The sequence below is a fragment of the Ochotona princeps genome, chromosome 4 (assembly GCF_030435755.1).
Source record: "Ochotona princeps isolate mOchPri1 chromosome 4, mOchPri1.hap1, whole genome shotgun sequence".
In the NCBI taxonomy this organism is placed as follows: Eukaryota; Metazoa; Chordata; class Mammalia; order Lagomorpha; family Ochotonidae; genus Ochotona; species Ochotona princeps.
The window spans coordinates 4,224,210-4,250,738 of NC_080835.1; the positions used below are offsets into that span (position 1 = coordinate 4,224,210).

Sequence of the window (26,529 nt, forward strand, 5' to 3'; positions counted from 1 at the left end):
CTAGAAAGCATCTGTTTCGCCTTTCCCAAAATCTCACAGAGATGGTGTCACCCTGCATACAACATGATGTATCAGAAACACACTGAATGTTCATTGATGTCATTGCATCACAGATAGCTTTTTTTTTTTTTGAACAATGTCCTGAGGATCATATTGCATGGCTAAGCCACGATCTTTTCCATTTCCTAGGAGAAAGACATCTGGATTGTTTCCAGCTTCTGACGGTTAGGACTAAGTTCATGAGCAGGTATTTGTGCAAACAGAAGTTTTAATTTCCCCTGCTGAATATCTGTAAAGCTCAAGGTCATTTTGAGCAATAACAAGAGATTAAGAAGTGTAGAGCCTTCTATCAGGTGCACAGGACGAAGCCCAGGAAGCAGGTTTTTTTTCAGTAAAGTTTGCTATGGAATCCAATTACAAATCAAATGGAAATAATCTACTTAAAGAAGCTCAACCTGGGGCCCTGCACAGTAGCCTAGTGGCTAAAGTTCTTGCCTTGCATGCACAAGGGCCCCATATGAGTGCTGGTTCATGTCCCAGCTACTCCTCTTGCCTTCCAGCTCTCTGTTTGTGGCCTGGAAAAACAGTTGAGGATGGCCCAAAGCCTTGGGACCCTGCACCCATGTGGGAGACCTGGAAGAAGCTCCTGGTTCTGGCTACAGATTGGCTCAGCTCTGGCTGCTTTGGCCATTTGGATAGTGAACAGCTGAAGGAAGAGCTTCCTCTCTCACTCCTGTTCTCTGTATATCTGCCTTTCCAATCAAAATAAACAAATCTTTTTCCTTTTTTATTAGTATTATCATTTTATGACATAGTTCCATAGGCCCTGGGGTTTCCCCTACCCCCGCCCCAAGTTCGAACATATTGTTACAACAGCATAGTTCCTCATAGACATCATAAAGTCCATCACTGTGGGCATGGGCAATGGCAGAATCTGCAGCATCCCATTGTCAAGACACATCCAACGGTTTCACTGGAAGTCCATCCTCGATCTGGAAGTGGAGATGCACACTGTACCGTATCCTCACATCTGGACATGTCAGTCTCCACTACACAGTCACTATTAATCCCCCTAAGTGAAGACCCACAAAACAAAATCAACAACAGGAAGAAATTTACAATGCCATGAAGTTAAAAAACATGCCACTGGATATGATAGTCTCCATTTCACAGTTACTATACATCCCCTTAAATGAAAAGTCACAAAATAAAATCAACAACAGAAATAAAAATAGAAACTTACAACATCATGAAGTTAAAAAACATGCTACTGAATTATTAATATGTCAGTAAACAAATGAAAAAAAAAAACCAAGAACCTTCTTGACTGGACAACTACTCCAGTCAAATGATGACTTCAAACATCTCAGTGAATGGAGACTTGAGGCTTAACTCTATAAGCCAATGGACATTGGGAGGGTGACATCCTTGGATCAATGAAATTGACAGCATTCCAGAACTATCCAAACGACTTGAGCAGAATCCTCGGAATAGGTACACATTGAGACTGGTTTAATATGAGGTGACGGTTCCTCATCCCTGGGTACTGGGACGTTGGAAAGTTGTGTGTGGCTTCCCCCTTTGTCGCTCCCCTTCCCCAAGAAACAAGGAGAAATAGCAAAATTGAAAACAATGAACTCACCCAGTTTTCCTGAAACCTCAATTCTTTCCACCCTAATCAACCATGTAATCATTATAAAAAAAACAAAATTAACTTAAAAAGAACCTTCTTGGGCCCAGCACATAGCATAGTGGCTAAAGATCTCACCTTGAACACGCCAGGTTCCCATATGGGTGCCATTTCAAATCCCAGTCACCCCCACTTCCAATCCACCTCCCTGCTTGTGGCCTGGGTAAGCAGCCGAGGACGGCCCAAAGCCTTGGGACCCTGCACCCATTGGGAGACCTGGAAGATGCTCCGGGCTTCTGGCTTTGGCCTGGCCCAGCTTTGCCTATTGTGGCCACTTTGGGAGTGAACCAATGGATGGAAGATTTTTCTGTTTCCCTATCTGCAACTCTGCATTTCAAACAAATAATTAAGACTAATTTTTTTAAAAATTAGATTTATTTATTTATTGGAAAGGCAGATATACAGAGAGGAGGAAAGATAGAGGAAGATCTTCCGTCCGATGATTCACTCCCCAAGTGACCGCAATGGTTGGAGCTGAGCCTATCCAAGCCAGAAACCAGGAGCCTCCTCTGGGTCTCCCACATGGGTGCAGGGTCCCAAGGCTTTGGGCTGTGCTCAACTGCTGTTCCAAGCAGGAAGCTGGATGGGAAGCCGTGCCACCAGGGGTTGAACCATTGCCCATTTGGGATCCTAGCATATGGAAAGTAAGGACTATAGCCACTAGGTTGTCATACAGGACCTGTTAAGCCTAATTTTTTTTTTTAAAGATTTATTCATTTTATTACAGCCAGATATACACAGAGGAGGAGAGACAGAGAGGAAGAACTTCCGTCCGATGATTCACTCCCCAAGTGAGCCGCAACGGGCCGGTGCGCGCCGATCCGATGCCGGGAACCTGGAACCTCTTCCGGGTCTCCCACGCGGGTGCAGTGTCCCAATGCATTGGGCCGTCCTCAACTGCTTTCCCAGGCCACAAGCAGGGAGCTGGATGGGAAGTGGAGCTGCCGGGATTAGAACCAGAGCCCATATGGGATCCCGGGGCGTTCAAGGCGAGGACTTTAGCCACTAGGCCACGCCGCCGGGCCCAAGCCTAATTTTTTAAAGAGCAGTTTAAAGTAAAATATTTGGTAAATTATAGGACAGAGGGTTTGTGGACATGGCAAAGGTCAAAGATAACACAAAATGCCCATGCTGGGCAAAGATTTTCAGACCATCTTCGCTGGAGCGACAGGGATTGGGCAGCCCTTGGGCAGGGCTAAGCATCTTCCACTTTGCAGATGAGGCCTTAAGATACCTGAACGGACTTCTATGATTTTAAAGTTAAGGTTGCAGGGCCTGGTGCAATAGCAAAGTGGTTAAGGTCCTCGCCTTGAACTCTCCAGGATCCCACATGGGCGCCGGTTCTAATCCCGGCCGCCCCACTTCCCATCCAGCTCCCTGCTTGAGGCCTGGGAAAGCATTTGAGGATGGCCCAAAGCATTGGGAGCCTGCACCCGCGTGGGAGACCTGGAGGAGGTTCCTGTCTCTTGGCTTCGGATCGACGCAGCACCGGCTGCGTCTTCCATCGGATGGAAGATCTTCCTCTCTATTTCTCCTCCTTTCTGTATATCTGCCTTTCCAATAAAAATAAATAAATCTTTCAAAAAAAAGTTAAGGCTGCAGCCAGTTGTGATGGCTCAATGGCTAAATTCCTCCCATTGCAAGCGCTGGAATCCCATACAGGTTCGTGTCCTGGTGTTCCACTTCCCATCCAGCTCTCTGCTTGTGGCCTGGGAAAGCAGTCGAGGATGGTCCAAGGCCTTGGGACCCTGCTCTCATGTGGGAGAACCAGAAGAAGCTCCTGGCTCCTGGCTTCAGATCAGCTTTGCTCCAGCCATTGTGGCCACTTGGTGAGTGAACCAGTGGATGGAAGGTCTTTCTGTAAATGTGCATTTCCAATAAAATACATGTATGTATGAAAGTGAATAATGCCAACAAAATAGCTAAGTGTTCAGAAGAGAAAAAAAGATATGGGGTTGATAGCTTGTAAGTGTCAATACAGTGGTGGGTATAGCAGCCCATTTTGCTCTAACATAGTTAAACGCAGCTGTAATCCCAGAATGTCGGTGAGAAGGGTTCAGGGGACATCTGTGTGCACCAGTGGAAATTCTGTACAGCGACCAGGATGTGGGGACAAACAGCCTGGGCTCTGGGTTTAGAAGACTTGGGCCCCTAAAGCCAAGGGGGATGGGGAAAGAGCCAGAAGGACGGATGTGGCAAGACAGAGCCAAGTCCAAGGGCTAGGTGCAGGGGCAATCTGGCTTTGCAGAACAGGAGCTGAGCCAGGAACCCGGAGGCCAAGGCCAAATGACCGTGAGACCACCTACCTGGTTCCAATCAGGCAGCAGAGGGACAAAGTCTGATAGCTCGACCAGTTGTAAAAGCATCTTTATCCAGGCCAGGCAGGCCAGATAGGCCAGATGTGGTCCAACATGGGGTCCAGGGATGGAAAGGGTTCTGGGGAGCCCTGACCCCAAGGCCCCACATGCTGTGCCTTCCTCAGTGGCTGCCATGATTTGACAATTTCCCACCTTCCAACTACTGAGTTGAGCCACCCCCGCCAGTCTTAACAGCCCTCAGAGGGTGGGGACTAAATCCGTTGAAGGCATTTTGGAAGTGGAGCCTTGAGAAACTGATTAGATTGGATGAGTGCCCCCCCCCCCCACCGCCCAACTGATTCCTGGAAGCTTTATCCAAAGAAAAAATACACACGTTTGCACACACTCTGGCCTCTGGCCCTGGGATGCTCCGCCCCTGGACGGTGACACTCCAGAACCCTGAACCACACTCAAGCTGTGTCCTTGACAAAGGCAACCGGCCCGGGGAACTTTGCAACAATGACAGGAAGCTGATTCACCCAGCAGCCACCCCTTTGCCAGGGATACCTCCTGGGGACTCACAGGAGCACCCTCCATGGCGGCTGCTGCCCTTGCTGGCTGTGTGCCAACTCTGTGCCACACACTTAATTATTAATGAAGTCTTACTCAGGAGTGAAAAAGGGCAACTCAAGCCAGACTCTCTCTGGGAGCACTGGGAGGATACGGGAGTGTCTTCTGAATCCCGAGGCAGGGGGAGGCTGGCCCCAGGAAAGGCCAAGGAAGGAAAAGCACTGGGCCTCCAGCCTCCCCAGACTTCTCTCTGTGCCCCTGCCCCATCCTCCCTCCTCAGCAGCTCAGCCTTCTCTGATGCCGTCAACTAAAGAGGAAAAAGTCCCACGGATGTTCCCCTTGTCCCCTGCTATGGGTCCAACCCCAGGCAGCAACCACATCTGGAGCAGGCACAGGTGCAGACAGCCACAGTGACAGCAGGGGCAGGCCACAAAGATACGTGACATCTAGAGCAGGAAGAAGGGCTCTGAACATGTGTCGATCTGCAAAGCTAAGAGACGGCCCTGGATGGGGAGATTATGTCACCACGTGACACAGATATACACACACACACACACACACCAACTTCCATATGAAAATAAGTTTAATTTGTCAAACAGAAATCCTGGCAGCCCCTATACACCCCATGATCAGTTCCCCCCTGGAAGAGGAAAGTGGTCTGCTGGGAACAAGGGAACAGGCTCAGAGGTGGGCTGGGCGTGGAACGGGCTCCTTCCGGCCCTTGCCGGCGATAGGCCGCCCTCGCTCCTCCCAGATGGTGAGGCCATCGCAGGAGCATATCTGCTTGGGGTTCTGGAAAAGGCCTGCGGAACGTGCAATGATGCCACAGGCCAACCTGAGGAAGAAGGTGTGGTTAAGAGTCTGGTCAGGGCCCTCCCATGGTTCCCCAGGCGCAGCCAGTACAGCAGAGCGCAGCCTCCTACTGGGCATGGCTCCACTCACCTCTCCCCAGAGTTCCCCGTGATTTTGGACAAGGGATGGTCACCACGGCCCAGGTCATCTTCTCCTTCATCAATGACCAGGCTGCGGCCAATCACGTCCCACACCTTGGGGTTAACAACAGGGTCAGACGATGAAACGTCACTTGAAGGGCCCCACCCTCCCTCCCACCATACCTTCAGCTGCTCGTCCTCCATCCTGAAGACGGCTCGGCCATCGGCGTCAGCATGGACATTGCCCAGGTCTCCTCGGTGCTAGAAGGAGACCAGGTGGAGTTGGGGGCAGGGTTCCCTAGAGAAACAGCTGCCATTCCTGGCTTCCCAGCATCTTCCCGTATCTCCTCTTTCCCCGACCCCAGAAACAGGTGTCCTATTACTGGTGACCAAGTAGGGTTAAGGGATGGGCCCAAGATCAAGGAAGGCAAAGGAGTCCCTCCTAGGAATGTGAGAGGCAGGAGGGCAGCGATGCTGGAAGAGCTAGCACTCTCTCTGCTATACACACACCCACTCCCTGGACCAGGCTCCTGCCTGACACCATTTCCAGCCCCAGAGAGCCCAGCTCCTGCCGGCTCTGTGATCCCTGGGAAGCCCCCATCTTCTGGGTCAGCAGTACCTGACTGCCAGCAACAGGGCGGTCAGCATCATTTCCATGATTCCCAACCTGGGCCCCATTGCAGAAGGCGAAGTCACGTGCTACATACAGCTGGTGAGCGCAGAGCACAGCAGACGCTGTGTCAGGCACGGGCTGGGTGTGGAGGAAGTCTGTGTGGTCACTGCCTTCTAGAGGGAGGCGGGACCTCACTGGGGAGCCGCACACTGGACAGCAGGACAGCCGGGTTGGGGGCGGGGAGAATGACAGCTGATGTGACATGGGACGATAGTAATGAGCCACAGAAACCCTTGGTGGTGGAAACAACGCGTCCCCAGGTCGGCACCTTGGGCAGAAGCAAATGCCTACGCTGGCATGGGCTGCTCTGCACAAGCTTCCCGCTGAGGGACAAAGTGTGGCAGTGCAGGACGGGCTGCGTGCGGCAGGGAGTGCCCGCTGTGCTTTATCTTCCAGTCCAGAGGGACATCTGCTACCCGCACCTGGCACACTTTGTCACGGTGGCCCCATGTCAGTTCATGGCAGAAAGCTCAAGGGGAGTAAGGGGTGAGGGAACCCAGCGCCTTGACTGGAGTTTCTTTACTGGGAGGGGAGAGGGCGTAGCGCTGGGCAGCCTTCCCAGTCCCCGCCTCAGCACACAGGCAGGTGGACGAGCCAGAGAGGCTGTCAGTGTCACACCAAGGAGTTGGACCCCAGCCTGTGTATAGCCTCAGGCACCAGTGGGGACAGGACCCAGTTCCTCTCAGTTTTGGAGCAAGCTCTCTAGTTACAAGGAATGAAGAGGGAGGGCTGGAGGAGGGAATGAGAGGGACAGAAGCCAGCTAGGAGACGTTCCAGCGACAGCCGGGCCTGGCTGCGGATTCTCACACTGAATTCCTTTCCCCTGGAGCAGCAGCAGGTGCCAAAATCCCAGAGAATATGTGCTGCCAGATACCGTGGCGGCCCTGGCCACTCAACTCTTGCTTCAATCTTCCCCGACATGTGCAAGGAGCTGCTGCCACTGGCCCCATTAAACTTCCTCACCCAAATCAAGTCTGAGACCAAAACACAGGTGCCTGGGCTGCCTCTGTGGCCTCAGGAGCATGCCTTGCTGTCCTGCCCAGGGTAGGTTTCTCTGCTGGGTCTCCCACCCCTACTCTTGGCCCCTGCACCTGCACTGGGGGCTCAGTGGGGCAGACAGCTTCTCTAGGGTTTGTGTTGGGTGTGGGCTGGACCTGGCATCACTTTCCAGATTCTTCTACAGGCATGTGGCTTCAGTCTCCAACGCCCTCTCACCTGTCAGCAGAAGCCCGCTGACATGCCATGGAGTGGCTACATTGGCAAAGAACCCACACTTCTGGCAACAGCCGGGGAGCTCTCCAGGATTGTGGCCAGCAGTGCAAGTGAGCATAAAGTATCCCCCCGGTGTCCCCTCCTCAGATAGCCGCAGGGAGACCCAGGGTTCTGACCCAGAGATACCACAAGCTAACCAAAGTCTAGTGCTGAAAGCCTTGGAATCCTGGGCTGTTGCCACAGAACACGAAGACACAGCCCCGAGGCAGCTGCTGCTCAAGACCCTGGACACACACACCTCCTCAACTTCCTGGGGCAGGGAGTAAAATTTTGGGGCCATCACGATGACACTTTTATATCAAAAACCCACCAAGGGACTGGTGGTATGGCACACCAGGACATGGGCATCCCATAGGGTTCGAGTCCCTCCTGCTCTGGTTCCAATCTAACCCCCACGTTCAAGCAGCGGAGGACAGCCCACTGTACCCACGTGGGTACAAGCTCTTGACTGCAACTCGTCCCAGCTCTGGCTGTTACAGCCATTTGGGGAGTGATCCAGCAGGTGGAAGATCTTTCTTCCTCTTTTCCTGTCTGTCTCTTCATCCTACCTGGTGTCACACTCCCTTTCCATAAAGAAATCCACCTTCTAGGGCCCGGCAGCATGGCCTAGCAGCTAAAGTTCTTGCCTTGAACGTGCCGGGATCCCATATGGGCACCGGTTCTAATCCCGGCAGCTCCACTTCCCATCCAGCTTCCTGCTTGTGGCCTGGGAAAGCAGTCAAGGATGGCCCAATGCATTGGGACCCTGCACCCGTGTGGGAGACCTGGAGGAGGTTCCTGGCTCCTGGCTTCAGATCAGCGCAGCACTGGCCGTTCTGGTCACTTGGGGAGTAAATCATCGGTTGGAAGATCTTCCTCTCTGTCTCTCCTCCTCTCTGTATATTTGACTTTGTAATAAAAAAAATTAAAAAAAAAAAAGAAAAGAAATCCAACTTCTAAAAAGAAAAATCCACCCACATCTCAGCTACACGCCATCACTGTTTCTTGTGTCTGGAGGTCAAGACAACAGACAGTCAGCAAGAAAGAGGTGATGAAGTCTCCGGTCCCGGAAGCGCACAAGCTAAGAGGCAGCACTTTCTCAGGAGAAGCAGCCAGAATCTGCCCTGGGACTGAGGCCCCAAGAGGGCAGGAGGGGAACAGGAGCTGAGAGCAAGCAGGGGATGGGGTGCAGGGAGCAAGCCTGCCCTCAGGCATTCCTCAGAGGACACTGAGGACAGAGCCCAGAGCCAGCATTACCGTGACCTTGCACCAAGCTGGCATCTGCTTATCTCCACTGTGATGGGGGGATTGGTGGTGAAGTGGCCCCTACCCTTTCTCCTGTGCCTTGAAGCTCAACCTTTAGCAGGAGGCATACATCATGTTTTTTTTTTTTTAAAGCTATCTTGCTGTTACAAGTGCTCATTTTTCAGAGGTGTTTTCTGGTTAAAAACTACGTTTGGGCCCGGCAGCATGGCCTAGTGGCTAAAGTCCTCGCCTTGAACGCGCCGGAATCCCATATGGGAGCCAGTTCTAATCCTGGCAGCTCCACTTCCCATCCAGCTCCCTGCTTGTGGCATGGGAAAGCAGTCGAGGACGGCCCAAAGCCTTGGGACCCTGCACCCGTGTGGGAGACCCGGAAGAGCTTCCTGGCTCCTGGCTTCGGATCAGCGCAGCACTGGCTGTTGTGGCTCACTTGGGGAGTGAATCATCGGACGGAAGATCTTCCTCTCTGTCTCTCCTCCTCTCTGTATATCTGACTTTATAATAAAAAAAAAAAAAATCTTTAAAAAAAAAAAAAAAACTATGTTTGCTGGGCCCAGCGTGATAGCCTAGTGACTGAAGTCCTCGCCTTACACACACAGGAATCCCATAGGGTGCCAGTTTGTGTCCTGGCTGCTCCAATTTCTCATCCAGCTCCCTGCTTGTGGCCTGGGAAAATAGTGGAAGATGACCCAAAGCCTTGGGACCCTGCACCCTTATGGGAGACCAGGAAGAAGCTCCTGGCCCTTGGCTTCAGATCAGCTCAGCTCTGGCCGCTGTGGCCACTTGGGAAGTAAACCAGTGGTTGAAGGTCTTTGTCCTTCCTACTCTCTATAAAGCTGCACTCCAATAAAAATAAATAAAATTTACAAAACAAAAACCAAAAAACCCTACATCTACCTTCATTACATGAACTGAAAATGATGTCTGGATTTGGCCCCAAATAAAAGGACTCGCAGTGAAACAGCTAAACAGGCCTCATTCACACGACACTAGATTTCCTACCCTGGTCGCCACCTACAGCGCCATCATATGTGTGTAAACAGCAGAATGTTAGACCTGTAACAGCTACTAAGGGATTATATTGCTCTCATAATACAGGAGGGAAATATGTGGAGAGGAAGTGGCAAAGCAGAAAGGGGCGGGAAAGGGGGCAATCCCTACAAGACTATCACAGGAAATAATACAATAATAATTTTAAAAAGCAGCAGCAGCAGTATGGGGAAGGACCCCGGGGTGCAGCGGACAGAGGACTGGCCCTGAACTTGCAGCTGGACAACAGGGACCCAAGAGTTCATGACTTCAATGCCTCTACTTGGCCATTTCCCATGATTTAGGGAAGAAAACAACAACAAAACACACTCCAGTTATCTAAGGGAAAAAAAGGGAGTTACTTTAAACCAAACATCGCACAGAGAAGCAGCAAAGTTGTACTTAGATAAAAGCAAACATCATCAAGGCAATGAGTGCCTCCCTCGATGGGAAACCAACTGCCTGGCACGAAATGACTTCAGGCCCAGGGATAAGCTGAGGGGCAAACCCCACACCTTGACCTTCTTTGGGTAGCTCTCCCTTGCTGCTGCTGCTGCCCCTTGGGGCTCCCTGGGGACTCCCCTGGGGCCTCCGTCCAGCTGCTGGGAGGAGCATCTCCCTGCACCCCAGGCAAGGCAATGTGCAACCAGAATTCCATGATCTGAATCCTGCCTCTAGCCATGACTTCCAGGCACACGAGCACTGAAGTGGGCTGTGTTCTATCTCTCCCAATGGTGTTAACAAATGAGTTTCAGCAGAACAACAGAAACTGAGGGAAAAAGACCCCACCAGGCAGGATCTACCCTCAAAGGCCTGTGCCATCCCCCGGCCCCTGCCAGCACTGCCAGTCCCGCCTCGGCAACCTGCTTCAAGCCCAGCCCCAGGGGACACTTACCCGCTCAGCGTCCTGGGGGCCCCCGTGAGATGTTCCATCGGGGTTAAAGTGGTCTCCACAGCTAAGAAGGAAAGGCAGCAAGGGGGCAGTAAAACGAAACCCAGGTCGTCCACTCCCTACGTTTGCTTGGTCACAGTTTGATTAGTTTGTTTAATTCACATTAGTGCCAGGGATCGGGTTCCTGCCCTAAGCAAGTTTCTGGTGCAGAGGAGGGACACATGGTTACTGCTGACCACAACACAGGGCTGGGGCAGTGGCTGGGCAGGCTAAATGTCTGCCTTGTAGTGCCAGCATCCCACGTGGGCACCCGTGTGTGGCCTAGCTGCTCTACTTTCCAGCTCCCTGCTTGTGCCCTGGGAAAGCCCTAGAGGATAACCCAAAGCTTTGGGACCCTGCATCTGTGTGAGACCCAGAGGAAGCTTCTGGCTCCTGGTTTCAAATTGGCTAGCTCCAATTACTGTGGCCATTTGGGGAGTGAACTAGTAGATAGATGATCATTTCTCTTAATCTCTTCTCTTTGTAAATGTGCCTTTCAAATGAAAAATAAACAAATAAATATGGCCCAACAGATACCATGGACATAGGCTAGTACTCTCTTCTCTTCCCAGGGCCACCGTCCATCTCAGATGTAACACATAGTGGTTACAAAGAGGGGGAGAGGTTTCAAGGTCAGAGCTTGGTTCCAATCCCAGTTTCCTGGTGCAGGTTTTGGGGCCTTGGGCAAGCCCCTGGGCCGCTCTGCACCTCACCTTCCTTGTTTGTGGTGTCAGCTTGTGTGTCTATGTGGCTCACAGGGCAGGGCAGCCACGTGGGCGAGGATGGAGGACACACCTGCTGCAGTCATTTGTAAGGTCGCCGAGCTGATGAACGTGCAGTCCATGCAGCCCGGGAGCCAGACCATCAATGGTTCCCTCGATGAGGCAGCGCTCAGGGCTCAGCTGCAGGAAGCGCACTACCCCCTGCACGGTGCCCGGGCCTCCCAGAATGGCCACTGCTGCCCCCAGATTCTCTGAAAGGAATCAGATGCTTAGCATGGTTTGCCATTTCAGCCAACCCCCACCACCTGCCCCACCCTGTATCAACACGGGAGACAAAACTAGTAAAACCCTCCTGGAACCCTGTAACGTTCAAGCCTTCCCCACAGCCGCTCCCACTCACAGCCACAAGAATCCTGGGTTTAGAGTTGTACCAGCTCTGGGCCAGTTCGCTCCCCCTGCCGCCCCCACCACACCCCAGTCGGAGAGGGAGAGGCCAAGGCCACGAGGGTCACTCACGCAACTGCTTGCTGCCCATGCCCTTGAGGACTGCCTGCCGCCCTGTGGCTTCCAGCAGCGCCTGCACCTCCTGGCTGGGCAGAGAGGTCTGCACCAACACCATCTGGTTTTCCAGCTGCACCTCTACATCCTGGACACCTGTAAAGAGGGGAGAGCAGCGGCAGAGGTGACCCCGCCCCCGTGCTTCCGCATCTTCCCTTGGCCAGCTGGAGCTCACCATAGCTGTGTGGTACTGGGGAAACCTCTTAACCACTCTGGGTAGGAGAAATAACAATACCTCACCCAGAATTTTCTCAGGTCCTTATTATATGCAAAGATTACTTATAACTTTTTTAAAACAAAGGATATTTATTTATTTATTTATTTATATTGCAAAGTCAGATATACAGAGATAAGGAAACACACAGAGAAAGATCGTCCATCCTCTGGTTCACTCTTCAATTGGCCACAATGGCCACAGCTGAGCAGATTCACAGCCAGGAGTCTTCTCCAGGTGCCCCACGCGGGTGCAGTGTCCCAAAGTTTTGGGCTGTCCCCGACTGCTTTCCCAAGCCACAGGCAGTGGGAAGTGCAGCAGTCAGGATTAGAACCGGTGTGCATATGGGATCCTGGTGCATGCAAGGTGAAGACTTTAGCCACTAGGTTATCGCACCAGATCCTACTTATAACTTTTTTTAAAAGTTTTTTTTTTTTTTTAGATTTATTTTATTTTTATTACAAAGTCAGATATACTGAGAGGAGGAGAGACAGAGAGGAAGTGGAGCTGCTGGGATTAGAACCAGCGGCCATATGGGATCAAGGCGAGGACCTTAGCCACTAGGCCACGCTGCCGAGCCCCCTACTTATAACTTTTTAAAACATAGTTATTTATTTGAAAGGTAGAGTTACAGAAAGAGAGGGGGAGACAGAAGGACTGAGAGAGAGATCTTCCATTGGCGGCAACACTGGAGCTGAGCTGACCTGAAGCCAGGAGCCAGGAGCTTCATCCAGATCTCCCACTTAAGTGGCATGGTTCCAAGGACTTGGGCTGTCCTCTGTTGTTTTCCCAGGCCACAAGCAGGGAGCTGGATGGGAAATGGGGCAGCCGGGACACGAGAAGGCGCCCATAGGGGATGCCAACGTCACGGGCAGCTTAGCCTCCACAATGTCATCCTTATTACTTATAATTTTTGAAACACAGAAAGTACTTTTTAAAATATTACTTTAAAAATGCTTGATCCATGGCTCAATACCACCTTCAAGCAGCAGCATCCCATATGTGTTCCGGCAGCTCCACGTCCCTGCTTGTGGCCTGGAAAGGCAGTTGAGGACGGCCCAAAGCCTTGGGACCCTGCACCCATGTGGAAGACCTAGAGGAGGCTCTGGGCTCCTGGCTTCAGATCACCTTAGCTCTGGCCATTACAGACCAACTTGAGGAGTGAAACAGCAGATGGAAGATCTTTCTCTCTGTCTCTTTACTGTGCCTGAGAAACACTAATAAAAAAATAAAAAGTGCCACATTAAAAAAAAAAAGTGGCAACATTATTTATAATAGCCAAAAGCTAAAATCGACCCATCTGATCACCATCTAATATATGGAAAAAGAAAAGATAGCATCCATATGATAGGATTTTAGTCAGCAATAAAAACAAATTTAGGGGCAGCTATTTAACTCAGAGCTGAAGACACAGGTTACAAGGCCCACATCCAGGAGCTGGCACCGCAGGTAAAGCTACTACCTGTAATGCCAGCATCCTGTTTGGGTGTTGGTTTGTGTGCTGGCTGCTCCACTTCCCACCCAGCTCCCTGCTTGTGGCCCGGGAAAGCAGTCAAGGACGGTCCAAAGCCTTGGGACCCTGCACCTGTGTGGGAGACCCAGAAGAGCTCCTGGCTCCTGACTTCGGATCAGCCCAGCTCTGGCTATTGTGGCCACTTGCAGTGGACCAGCTGATGGAAGATCTTCCTCTCTGCTCCTTTTTTTTCCCCTGTAAATCTGCCTTTCTAATAAAAAAAATAAATCTTAAAAAAAAAAAAAGGTCCATATTCCACCTACAAGTGCACTGAAGTTCAACTCTTAGCTCAGGCTCTCAACTTCAGCTCCCTAATACAGACCTCTGGGGGAAGAAACGGGTGACAACTCAAGTCATCGGGTCCCTGGCACCCACATAAGAGACCTGGGCTGGGGTCCTCGCCCAGCGGCAACAGCTGGCATTTGGAGAGAAGGATCAGTGGATGGGAACACTCTCTGTCTCCCTTGCCTCTCAAATTGAAAAACAAGAAGAGGAATGGGGAATGCTGCCGCATGGGTGAACCCCCAAAATTGTGCGGCAAGTCACACGCATCACAAGATGCTGTTCCCATGAACGATTCCCCCACAGGCAGGTCTGCAGGCAGGAAACACATGCAGAAAAAAAGCAGGAGAAAAGAGACATAGTTATAGGACCAGGCGTTCGTATGCTCAAGGCGATGGTGGTGCTGGTTCCAGAACTCTCTGAGACCAGACCGAGAACAGCGACGTGGCCCACTCGTGATGAGTGGGGTTTTACGGTAGGAGGACACATCTCAGGGAAGGAAGAGGGGCCGTCAACAGTACCATGAGCACCCCATTTCCTTGGGTCACCCCTCTGGGATGCGTTTTTACCTGTACTAACTCACTTTTTAAAAATACTGATTTATGTATTTGAAAGACAGAGTTGCAGAGAAAAGGAGAAAAAGAGAGAGAAATTATCTTCCATTTGCTGGCTCACTCCTCAAATGGCTACAACGACGGCAACTGAGCCAGTCTGAAGCCGGGAGCCAGGAGCTTCCTCCCAGTCTCCTTCATGAGTGCAGGGGCCTAAGGCCCTGGGCCACCAGCTGTTGCTTTTCTAGGCCAGAAGTAAGGAGCCAGATGGGAAGTGGAGCAGTTGGAATTTGAACCACAACACAGGCAGAGCCTACTGCACCATGGTGCCGGCTCCTGTACTAACCTATTGGACACTCACTTCGTTTACAGATGAGGAAATGGAGGCACAGCGAGGTCAAAACACTTGTGCCAAGTTGTACTGCAGCATATTGTGCAACTCGAATTCCAGAGTTGAGCACCCTCCCTGGGCTGCCAGTTCCAGGAGGGAGCATCGTAGGGTCCACCAGGGTCATGTCCAAAGGGCAACAGTCAGGAAGAGAGCCCATGGAGATCCCGGTGGTGCAGCACTGTGAGATTCTGCCCTGACTTCACTTCACTCTGTCCAGCACGTGGCTCTTAAGGCTGTGATTCCTGGGGTGGTCTGCCCTAGCCTCAGCACGGGTGTTTTTCCCCTAGATTCTGGGGGTCTCCCATGAAGGGCTGGTTCACTGCTCCTAAGGCAGCCAAAGCCAAATTCTTCAGTCTGAACTCAACAGGTGGGCTCCCTGCTCAGCAGCAATAAGGTTTGGCCCACCTCCAGGCCAGGTTTGGTTAGCTGAGGGATCTGGGAGGATGAAAAAAAAAAAAAAAAGCCACAGCGTAGGCCTAAGAGATTGGCCTGTTCCCTTCTAGAAGCTTCCTAGGTTAGGTGCACCAGAAAAAGCCCATCTCTTACCTGCCACCCCTTGCAGGGACTTGCGCACGGCATCCACGCAGCTTTGGCAGGTCATCTGCACGGCGAACTCCAGCTGCAAAGGGCGATGATGAGTGAGGGCTGAGGGGATGTGTCCGGGGGACCACCCACAAACACCTGGGGGACACTCCCCTACGTGGTCCCTCTCCCAGCGCCTTTCCCGGCATTTCCCACGCTCCTTCGGGACCGCAGCCTCACCCACCACCCACGCCCTCGCCGGGGGAGGAGAAGGGGCCACCACCCACCTCTCCTTCACCCCCCAACCCCGCCTGCGGTCCTAGGCCCTGCCCCAGAAGTGCGCTCCTTCCCTGTTTGGCGAGATAACGATCAGCCCAGGCCCTGGCGAGGCCTGCCCACGACCCTCACCGTGCAGAGGGTCCCGCGGTCCCCCGAGTCCGAAGCCATCCTGGACCCAAGCACCTGCCCGCGGAGCCCAACTTGCACCCAGGAGCCCGGCGTCACGACGGGGGCGGGGCCTCGGAAGCCACGCCCTTCTCACCGCCTCCCATGGCGTAAGCACGCAAGGCCCCGCCCCCGGCCTGCTGGCCGCACGGACTGCGCAGGCTCACTGCCGCCGGCGGTTGCCTTAGCAACCATTCGGCGTCTCGGCGCCCGGAGGGCGGGAACCGCCAAGCGCCAAGATGGAGCCGCAGAAGCCCGAGCTGGAGCTGCAGCGCTTTTACCACCAGTTGCTGGGTCCTCTGTCGCTCTTTCCCCCGCGCAAGAAGACGACCCCAGAACCCCCTAAACCGGAAAAGCCTCAGCGACAGGAGGAGTCGATGCTTCAGTCCATCCCGCCCGCGAAGCTGAGCGTGAGGTCCCTGTGCAAGCAGGTGTCCCAGCTGCTGTCCGGCAGCGGGCTGGCGGCGCGAGTGCCCCCCGGGAGCCGGCACCGCTTCATCCAGGTCATTCTGAACGAGCTCAGGTGCAGCTGGCGGGAGCCTCCGGCCGAGCCCAGCCTCAGCTACGCCAACAACCAGAAACTGCGCAAGCGGCTCGAGTCGTACGTGCTGCTGTGCACCGAGCAGCTCTTCTTGCGTTACCTGCACCTGCTGGTGACCCTGTCCACCCCGACGGGCATCTTCACCGAGTCCGCCAACCTCACCCGCCTGGCTGCCAACCTCGCCCAGGACTGCACGCTCTTCCTCACTGGTCCTAACGTCTACCGTTCCTTGCTGGCCGATTTCCAGGCCTTGCTGCAAGGCGGCGGAGGCACTGACAAGCTGCGCCCAGCCTGCCCTCTAGGGGCTTTCAAGTTCTGCCCCCTGCCCTGGCCTCACAGCACGGGCTTCGGCCAAGTGCCGTGCTCCAGCCTGACCCTCAGCTATCTCATCCGGCTCAGCCGCCCTCCAGAATTGCTGAGTGAGCCAGACCTGGACCCAGTGAAGGAACTTGAGTCTATTCCCACACTTAAGAAGAGGCCTCTCCGCTGGCTGTCCACCCTCACAAAGAAGAGGGAGGGCGAGCCCAGCCTCTCACAGCAGGAGCCGGAGCCCAGGCCGTCCATGACCCCCACCGACAGGACATCCGCTGTCCTGGCCTCTCCTCTCAGCTTGCAGCTCGCCCGGGGCCAGTCCTTGCCCTGCTTGAGGAAGGGCTGGACGCTGGCGGACGAGCTGGGCCTGCCACCGCCCCCGGCTCGACCTCTAACCCCGCTGGTTTTCACAGTGGACCGCCGGCCAGAGCAGGCAGGAGACGTGGTGGCTGAGGATCTGAAGCAGATGATGAAGAACATGACGCTGGAGCGGACACGCTACCGCAAGGTGGACCTGGGCCTGCCCCTTCTGCTGAGGGTGGTGACCCGGCGCCCAGCTGCAGGCCGCCAGCTGGACGAGCTGCAGAGGAAACTGCAACAGGGCATCGAGGAGGAGGAAGAGGGGACCCCCTGGCAGTGGGACCGCCAGGCCCCCAGGCCCTCCCCACTGGCACCACAGCCAGTGACGGTCACTTTGAAGATGAGAAATCAGGTGACGGTGCAGGTGGCCACTGTGCGGCTCTCAGACCGAAACGTGTTGGACACCCTCCAGGTGGAGGAGGCTGGGGTGCTTTACAACCACCTGGCTGACGAACTGGATCCCAAAGCCATCGAAGACATGGACGCCAGTCACTTTGTGGGCAGCGACATCAGGGAAGTCTACACAGAGTTGCTCAGCCGCGTCTCCACTGACCACTTCCGCCTGGACCAAGGACCCCTGGTGGAGCCTGCTGCTGACCGCGACTGGTCAGCCTTCCTCTCCTCATGCACCCTGCGCCAAGACAAACGGCTCCGGATCATCAACCCTGAGCTGGCCTGCCTTTTCTCACGGACAGCAGGCGGCATGGAGCCTGGCTCCCAGAAGACACCCACCTTCAAATCGTCGCTGGCCCATAAACCCTGGGGGAAGCACTGGGGGAAGGACGTTTGGGCCGACTGGTGGAAAAATGCCTTGTCAGTGGACGACTACTTCAAGTGCCTGTCCAGCCGTGAGACGGATTTCCTCCACGTCCTCTTCCACATGTACGAGGAGGAGGCCCAGGTGGAGGAGGTGGTGGCGGCACCCGTCCGCCGGTCCCCAAAGATCGAGCGCCCTCCTCCGCTGCTGGAAGAGGAGGAGCCCGACTTTGTGCCAGGACTGTGGAATTGGAACACGGTGCTGGAGCACCGGCTGGGAGTTGGGAAGGCCCAGCCCCTGGCAGAACCCCACAAGATCCCGAGCCTGCAGAAACGCCTGGAACAGCTGTGGCTGGTGCTCGAGGTGCCCGCCCAGGACCAGCTGAAGATGGCCGTCAAGTACAGCTCCAACGCAGGGCTGAGGCAGCTGCCCGCTCTGGTGACCGCCTGGGAGCAGGCCCTGAAGCCCATTGGCCTCCGGGAAGCCTGGCTCGGGAGGCTGGAATGGTTTGAACGCCAGGCATCCGACCCCAACCGCTTCTTCCTGAGGAACCCATGGAGCTTGGATCACTTGCTGGAGGAGAGCCAGTTCCGCAGCCATCTGCACAGGAAGCTGCGGCTGCTGGAGTCCTCCCTGATGGCCCTCCTGCAGGAGATCGAGTCCGCCTTCGGGGAGCCCGTGACCTTCCGGGGACGGCGCTACCTGGACAAGATGAAACAGGACAAAGTGGAGATGTTGTACTGGCTGCAGCAGCGGCGGCGGGTGGAGCACCTGCTGCAGGCACAGCGGGTGTTGCGCCAGTCAGCTCTGCTCCGCAGGCGCGCCAGTCAGTCGCTGGTGGTGCCAGAGAACACGCCTGTTGCCCCTTAGCTGGGCCAGGTGCCTGTCTCCAAACACCCAGACAGAATGGGTATCCCCATCTGGGAGCACGGGGTTCAGGAGTAAGGCCCAGCAGATGGTGAAGTGAAAGTTGTCTGGATGGTGATGATCTGGCAAAGAAATTCCCAAACCCAATGTTCCCGCACAGCTACAGCCACGGTCTCAGATTAAAAGAACCGAGACCATCTCCCTCAGCGTCCATTGTCACGGCAAAGGGCAGACAGGAACAAGCCAAGGCAGGATTTTCTGGGAACAACTCGGTTTTAACATTGTTTTTTTTTTCTTTAAGTTATTTGTTTTGGGCCCGGCAGTGTGGCCTAGCGGCTAAAGTCCTCGCCTTGAAAGCCCCGGGATCCCATATGGGCGCCGGTTCTAATCCCGGCAGCTCCACTTCCCATCCAGCTCCCTGCTTGTGGCCTGGGAAAGCAGTGGAGGACGGCCCAATGCATTGGGACCCTGCACCCGCGTGGGAGACCCGGAGGAGGTTCCGGGTTCCCGGCTTCGGATCGGCGCGCATCGGCCCGTTGCGGCTCACTTGGGGAGTGAATCATCGGACGGAAGATCTTCCTCTCTGTCTCTCCTCCTCTGTGTATATCTGGCTGTAATAAAAATGAATAAAATCTTAAAAAAAAAAAAAAAAGTTATTTGTTTTTACAGAGAGAAGGAGAGACAGAAAGTTCTCCCATCCACTGATCCACTGTCAGAGTGGCTGCAAGTGGCTGAGCTGATCTGAAGCCAGGACTTTCTTCCGGGTCTCCCACACGAGTTCAGGGTCCCAAGGCTTTGGGCCGTCCTCCACTGCTTTCCCAGGCCACAGGCAGGGAGCTGGAAGGGCATCCATATGGAATTCTGGTGCATGCAAGATGAGGATTTAACCACTAGGCCACCGCTGGGTCTAGTGTTGACTTTTTTTTTAAATTTTGTAGAATTTATTTTATTTGTGATGATGTTTACATAGTTGATCAGGGTGGGAAGGGTCAAGGATCAGAGGATAGTGGGTGGGACCCTTGTTTACACATTTTCTTTTTCTTCTTCGCATATATCGGGGAGACGAGGGTACAAGAGGAGAAACCACGCCCAGCCTCCCAGCCACCACATTACCAGGGGGATGGAGAACTGCCACCCGATGTCATCCCAAGGTCCCCGTTGTGGAGCATTTCCTGAGGGTTCTGCTCATGCGGTTTCGATAGTTCTGACATGCTGCTCCCGCCACTCCAAGGGTGAGGAAATCCTTCCAAGGTTGGTTGGCTGCAGCGTTGACCTTGTCTCACAGTGTGAAGCTGGCAGATTGGGGCCCCCAGCCAGGCTCCCATGTGGGTTGTATGTGGCCTTCCGTTCTGGCCATGTGGCTCCTAGATCATCACATGTTAAATGCAGGGCCTCGGTCTGGGCTTGTTGCTTCTTCCAGGCCTCATGTGCCGTTGGTAAGGCTGATTTTCATTTTTAGAGATTTATTTATTTTTACTTGAAAGGCAAGTCTACAGAAAGAGAAACAGAGATCTTCTATCCATTGGTTCATTCTTAAAATGGCCACAGTGGCCACAGCTAAGCTGATTCAAAGTTAGGAGCCAGGAGTTTCTTCTGGGTCTCCCACGTGGCCTGCTTTCCCAGGCCACAAGCAGGGAGCAGGATCGAGAGAGGAACAGCCAGGACTAGGACTGGTGTCCATGTGGGATATTGGCACTTGTAGGCAGAGGATTAGCCTGTTGAACCAGGCTGAAATTTTTATATAATTTTTTTACCAGTTAGTACAATACCATACTACAAAGTATATCAGGGTTCGTGCTAGGCCCTGCCACACCTGCCTCTGATGGCTCAGTCCCTCTCCCTCCTGGGAGGACCACTGTGGCCAGTTTCTGGTATCTAGCCCCTGCTTAGTATCCTATCAGCAGAACCAAAGTTCCCTCCCTTTGGCAGGGGTGGGGAGGGGCGTCCCAGAAGCAGCCAGGTCACCGTGAGCAGAGGGGTAAGAGGCAGAGAGATGGCGAGTCAGACTCGGGTGTCAAGGGAAAGCCTGGCAGGGCGTTGCCCAGCAAGGCTCATGGACAGCCTGTGCATGTTGGAGCATGCGGCTACATGTGCGTCATACATGTGCTTACAGCCAACGTGGCAGCAGCAGGTAAATTATTCACTCACTGGTTCACTCCCCAAAAGTCACAAGAGCCGGGCCTGGGCCGGCCAAGGTCAGGAGCTGGGAATGCCCATCCTGGTGTCCCACTGAGGTAACGGGCTCAAGCACTGGGAACATCTTCCATTGCTTTAGCAGAGATCTGGGACTTGAACCAGTGCTCTGATATGGAATGCCAGTGTTGCAAATGGCAGCTGAACCAGTTGCACCACAGTGCCAGCCCTCATCTCCACTTTGCTAGTGACAAAATGCTTTTCTCCGTCATTTAACTGATTCTCGCCCTGCCCTTGGAGTGGGACGGGGAGTGGGCATGACTTAAACCCCATCTTGAGGCCTTCAGTTTCCCGCCACTGAAGGGCCCCTGCCCCATGCCAGGGTATGTTGGTTCATTTGCCAGTAACACACAGTTAATCCTCATGGCAACCTGTTTTTTCTTTGTTTTGTTTTTAAGATTTATTTACTTGAAAGGCAGTTACAGAGAGAGGGAATGACCTTCCATCCACCGGTACTTTCCCTAAAAGGCTCCGATAGGCAGGGCTGGACCAGGTCAAAGCCAGGAGCCTGAAATTCCATCAGGGTCTCCTGCATGGATGCAGGGGCCCAGGCCCTCTTCTACCACTTTCCCAGACACATGGAAAGAGAACTGGATAGGAAGTGGAGCAGCTGGGATTTGAACCGACGTTCAAGTGGGATGCCGACACCATACTCATTGTACTACAACACTGTCCCTGGAAGCTGTGTAGTTATCTGTAATCATTCCACCCGAACATGTGTTTGATGCCAGATGCTGATGGCATCTTAGGATGGTACCTTAGGTATTTTGGTCAGGCTGAAGCCAGGCAGCAAGAGGTCCCTCTAGACTCTCACCTGGACACAGGGGCCCAAGTATTTGAGCCATCCTCCTCTGCTTTTCCAGGTGCATGAGTAGGGAGATGGACCAAAAGTAAAGCAGCTGGAATTCAATGAGATGCTGGCCTTGCAGAGGAGATCTTCTGTCTTTTAGTTCGCTCCCCAAGTGGCCACAATGGCCAGAGCTGAGCCAACCTGTAGTCAGGAGCTTCTTCTGGGCTTTCCATGTAGATGCAATGTCCTAAGGCTTGTGGCCACTGCTTTCCCAGGCCACAAGCAGGGAACTGGATGGGAAATAGAGAAAACAGGGACAGGGACTGGTGCCCATATGGGATTCCGGCGCATGCAAGGTAAGGATTTAGCCACTTAGCTGTCGTGCTTGGCCCTGAAGGCTGATTTTCATCCGGTTACACCAGATCTTTCTCTGGCCCTGCCTCCCTGACCCGGCGGTTATGCTTTGGCCAGCAGGTCAGGGGAAAACTGGGTCATGTGTGGGCCCGAGTCTCCCCAGCGCCACCGTGTGTCAAGGAGAAGTCATAGCAGCAGTGAGCTCCCAGACACAGGCAAAGACTGGCCATGGCGTCGACTGACCACCAATTCTGCAAAACTCAAAGGGCGGAAAGGAGAGGGCAAGACATGGCTAGCCAGCAGAGTTTGCAAAATCACTTCAGGAAAATAAAGTGCTGTTGCTGTAGTAGGATGCCGCACAAGGTTCGTGGAAATATGAAACTAAAAGATGCTTTTTTTTTTGGCAGCAAAATTGAAATCCTTGTATAGCTTTTACACAATGTGTATTTTTCCCCCAGAAAGTTTCTTTGAAAGGTAGAGAGACACAGAAGGAGAGAAAGAGATTTTCCACCTGCTGGTTTACTCTCCAAATGTCCACAATGGCCAGAGCCAAAGGCAGGAGCCAGCAGTTTCATCTGGTCTCCCGTGTAGGTTCAGGGAGCCATTTTCAACTCATTTCCCAGGCCATTAGCAGGGAGCTGGATCGGAAGCAGAGCAGCTGGGACACAGACTGCTGTCCACACGGATGCCAGCATTGCAGGCAGAAGCTTTACCCGCTGTGTCACAGTGCCTGCCCTAGGGACCGAATCTTCTGAAGTGATGCCGAATCCTTCATAAAGACCTGAACTCCTAGAAGGAAAAGTCTTGTCTTTGAGTTATCTGTTCGTAGCACTTCTGGAACATTCAGTGTATATTAAAGCAGTGCACAGAACATTTACATATTTACACAGACAACAGAGTTTAGGTTCTTAGTTTAGATCACACTGAACAAGTGTTCCACTTGTGCAAACAGCTAGTGGGACATTAGGAAGCCATGCAGTTCACGAAGCAGCCCTGTGTGCAACAGAATGTCCTAAATTCTGAGAGGCGCCTGGCACCCCAGACCCATCCACTAAAAAGACATGGAGAACCCCATCAGTGTGGCAACCAAAAAAAAAATTAGTGCACCAACACCCACCTGAGTCTGCGTTCCCAGGGACAGTACATCTCCCTTTAACAAACACCTGCAGCGTGGGTTTTAACTCTCTGGGCATTTCCAGACCTGGGCCTCCGTCTCTTCTCTTGGGAGTTACTCTCCACGTGGAACTTTTCCCAAGAGAACGGAACCACTGTGATGAGTGAGATGCATTTCTACCTGCATCTGATTTCAACAACAGGGTTCCAAGAGAGGGACGGATCACAGCCACCTGATGTGGCGGCGCTGCAGTCGGAACTCCAGTTCAGCAGGGGCCCCAGAAGCTCATGCCTTTTTTTTTTTTTTTTTTTTTTTTGGTAAAGATTTATCTATTTATTAAAGATTTTTTTTATAGGAAAGTTAGATATACAGAGAGGAGGAGAGACACAGAGGAAGATCTCCTCAAGTGGCTGCAACCGCTGGAGCTGAGCTAATCCGAACCAGGAGCCAGGAAGCTCTTCCGGGTCTCCCACACAGGTGCAGGGTCCCAAGGCTTTGGGCCGTCCTCAACTGCTTTCCCAGGCCACAGGCAGAGAGCTGGATGGGAAGTGGGGCTGCCGGGATTAGAACCAGTGTGAAGCTCATAACTTTAAAAAAATATATATGAATTTCTTACTTGAAAGGTAGAGTTACACACAGAGATCTTATATACACTGACTCACTCCCCAAATGGCTACAATGGCCAGAACTGAGTTGATTCAAAGGAGTAGGAACTTTCTTGTGGTCTTCCATGCAGCTGTAGCGTCCCAAGAACTTGGGCCATCTTCCACTGCTCTCCCAAGCAATAGCAGAGAGCTGGATTGGAAGTGGAACAGCCAGGACATGAATCAAAGCCCATATGGGAAGCTGGCATTGCAACAGGAGGCTTAGCTTGCTATGCCACGGTGCCAGCCCCCAAAAAGCCCATGCTGATCCCCTTCCAATCCATCCACTTTGCCTTCCAACTTCCAGAAGAGCGTGTGCCCTGTCTGATCCCAGGAAGGAAGGTACCAGTGCCGTGTGGCTGGCAGTGCCCTTTCCTATGTGAACAGGCCAGACCTAAGCTCAAGGGGGCAGAAGTGCTGCGGTTGGAACACTCATCCTCCTGCTTCCAGGCTCAGGGGTCTCATGTTGATGGGCCTGAGAGGGTAGAAGCCTCATGTAGTTGAGGCTTGCAGGCGGGGCCTGTGGGATGAAATGGGTGTTAGGGTGATTGAGTCTCAACCACACTGACACAAACAGGTGCACACCTTCCCTGTCTTTTGCACGAAAGTTCGTGAACCAGAAACATCCCTTCCTTTTTGACTGCCCCCAGCCTCGAGTTCTAGTGATGCAAAACAGAGGGTGGACTCTCTGCCTTCCCCCAGGACCCAAGGCGAATGGGCTGCAAGTGACCGCCATCTCATTACAAGCCCAGGAGGTCCCAGAAGAAAGGCTAAAAGGATGTGGGGCTGAAAACAAACTTCACCCCTGTGTGTGACGTGGGCTCTACCAGCTGAGCTAGCTGGGCACTTGAGCCCCCCTCAAGAGAAAGTTGATGTTGAAGGGCACATATTGTAAGACTGAATTGGTCCCAGCAGGCATCAGTATATTCCCAGTTCCACAGCTGGTGAAGCAGCAGGCAGGACCACACGCTGTCAGCCACTACTCACCCGCTGTCCACCGGGCAGTGGATTCATTTACCTGGTAAGTATGCTGGGAGGTACAGGGCACCACGGGTCCATTGGTTTTGAACAGCATCTGCCAGAGGCCTGCAGCAGTCCCTGCAGGACACCCCTGTGGACATACCCCAGACTGGACCTAGCTACGCAATCATACCAAAAGCTTACCCCTATAGGGGCATGGTGGGGAGCAGAGAGTCCAAGAGCAAGTGTTGAGTAGTCAGAGCACAGAAGATTCTGTCTCTCCTCTCTATAAATCTGCCTTTCAAATAAAAATAAAATCTTATTTTTAAAGCTTTTTTTTTTAAATTGGAAAGTTAGATTCATAGAAGGAGATAGATCTTCTGTCCACTGGTTCACTCCCCAAATGACCACAATGACCAGAGCTGAGCCAATCTGAAGCCAGGAGCCAGGAGCTTCTTCCGGGTCTCCCACGTAGGTGCAGGGTCCCAAGGCTCTGGGCTATCCTAGTCTGCTGTCCCAGGTCACAAGCAGGGAGTTGGAAGGGAAGTGGAGCAGCTGGGACACGAATCGGCATCCATATGGGATCCCGGCGCAGGCAGGGTGAGGACTTAAGCCATTAAGTTATTGTGCCAGGCCCTAAAAATCAAATCTTAAACAAAACAAAACAAAACGGTCTCCAATTCTGCTTCACCACTTCTGCAGCCTGAGCAAGTTTGTGGGTTACTTTTGGCCTTTCATTTCCTGTGGCTGGCACCCTGCTTTTCTGCTGGGACTCTGAGGGTCCGGTGGGCCGACACACTGAGGACAGCAGGGGCCCAGAAGGCGGACAACAGGCATTCAAAGATGACCATGACTTGGGCCCTGCACAGTGGCCTAGTGACTAAAGTCCTTGGCTTGAATGTGCCAGGATCCCATATGGGCACTGGTTCTGAGCCTGACAGCTCCACTTCCCATCCGGCTCCCTGCTTGTGGCCTGGGAAAGCAGTGGAGGACAGCCCAGGGCCTTGGGACTCTGCACCCAAGTGGGAGACCTGGAGGAAGTTCCTGGCTCCTGGCTTCTGATCGGCGCAGCACCGGCCATCGCGCTCACTTGGGGAGTGAATCATCGGACGGAAGATCTTCCTCTCCTCTCTGTATATCCAACTTTGTAATAAAAAAAAAAATAAATCTTTAAAAAAAAGATGACCATGACTGCTCTGTGTGCCAGGGACGCCTCCGTGAGAGGTGGTGAAGACGCCTGCGGCAGGTACACAGCGAGGTGGTCCCCATGCTTCCTCCCTGCTATTTCTCCCCGTGGCAGCCTCTGCCCTGGAGTCCCCAGAGCTGAGACTCAATTCTGTCCAAAGAAACAGAAGCAGAGGTTACGGGCACAAGTGACCCCACGATGGGGCTTTCCTAACCTGGGCTGTGTCACCTCTCCCCCATACTGAGCCCTGCGTGATGCCGCAGCTCGAACTGACAGCCCCACGTTGCCTCACAGAGGACCCCGCCAGTCCAGGCCACCACTGGGCCACCTGAGCTGTAGGGAACAATAAACCACTGGTTCTGTGTTGATGTTTTGAGCTGAGCAGTGACAAATACCTGCCCTGGTCTTCCCAGGCGGCTAGCACCTGCAGGTCTGTCCTCTGGCTCCTGCAGCTAGTACCCAGGCCAGTTCGTATTCCCCTTAGCCTGTCAATAGGTTCTGGTCCTTTGGTCCTAAAAGCTCTGAGCTGTCGCTCAGCCCCCACGGATCCCCGCATCTCGTCTCTCTTTCCCAGCAAAGCTTCTTGAAATCCTTGCCTTGCACATCCGTCCTATTTCT

General features: G+C 53.2%; 2 protein-coding genes across 3 annotated transcripts; one reads left to right on the plus strand and one right to left on the minus strand.

The window, feature by feature from the left end:
• Positions 1-5,188: 5,188 nt before the first annotated feature.
• On the minus strand, positions 5,189-15,947 carry CCS (copper chaperone for superoxide dismutase). Of its 2 annotated transcripts, XM_004596637.4 has the most exons (8): positions 15,798-15,946; positions 15,414-15,486; positions 11,875-12,012; positions 11,432-11,609; positions 10,601-10,661; positions 5,673-5,750; positions 5,500-5,603; positions 5,190-5,392 (listed from the first exon to the last, which is right to left on the minus strand). In XM_004596637.4, exons 1-8 carry the CDS (start codon positions 15,834-15,836, stop codon positions 5,239-5,241), a joined length of 825 nt encoding a protein of 274 aa, XP_004596694.2. In that variant the 5' UTR covers positions 15,837-15,946; the 3' UTR covers positions 5,190-5,238. The 2 variants fall into 2 exon arrangements, with proteins under 2 accessions (XP_058518742.1, XP_004596694.2); XM_058662759.1 differs by having other exon boundaries at positions 5,189-5,392; positions 5,500-5,750; positions 15,798-15,947.
• A 2-nt stretch (positions 15,948-15,949) lies between these two features.
• On the plus strand, positions 15,950-18,691 carry CCDC87 (coiled-coil domain containing 87). The gene has a single exon (XM_004596833.2). The coding sequence runs from the start codon at positions 16,073-16,075 to the stop codon at positions 18,671-18,673; it is 2,601 nt and encodes an 866-aa protein (XP_004596890.2). The 5' UTR covers positions 15,950-16,072; the 3' UTR covers positions 18,674-18,691.
• The last annotated feature ends 7,838 nt before the right edge of the window (positions 18,692-26,529 follow it).

Coding starts and splice junctions, on each gene's coding strand:
- CCS (XM_058662759.1), bottom strand. CDS start 15,836: ATGGCTTCGGACTCGGGGGACCGCGGGACCCTCTGCACG. Junction 11,610..11,874: donor CATGGGCAGCAAGCAGTTGC/GTGAGTGACCCT, acceptor GATTCCTTTCAG/AGAATCTGGGGGCAGCAGTG. Junction 5,393..5,499: donor ACGGGGAACTCTGGGGAGAG/GTGAGTGGAGCC, acceptor CTTCTTCCTCAG/GTTGGCCTGTGGCATCATTG.
- CCDC87 (XM_004596833.2), top strand. CDS start 16,073: ATGGAGCCGCAGAAGCCCGAGCTGGAGCTGCAGCGCTTTTACCACCAG.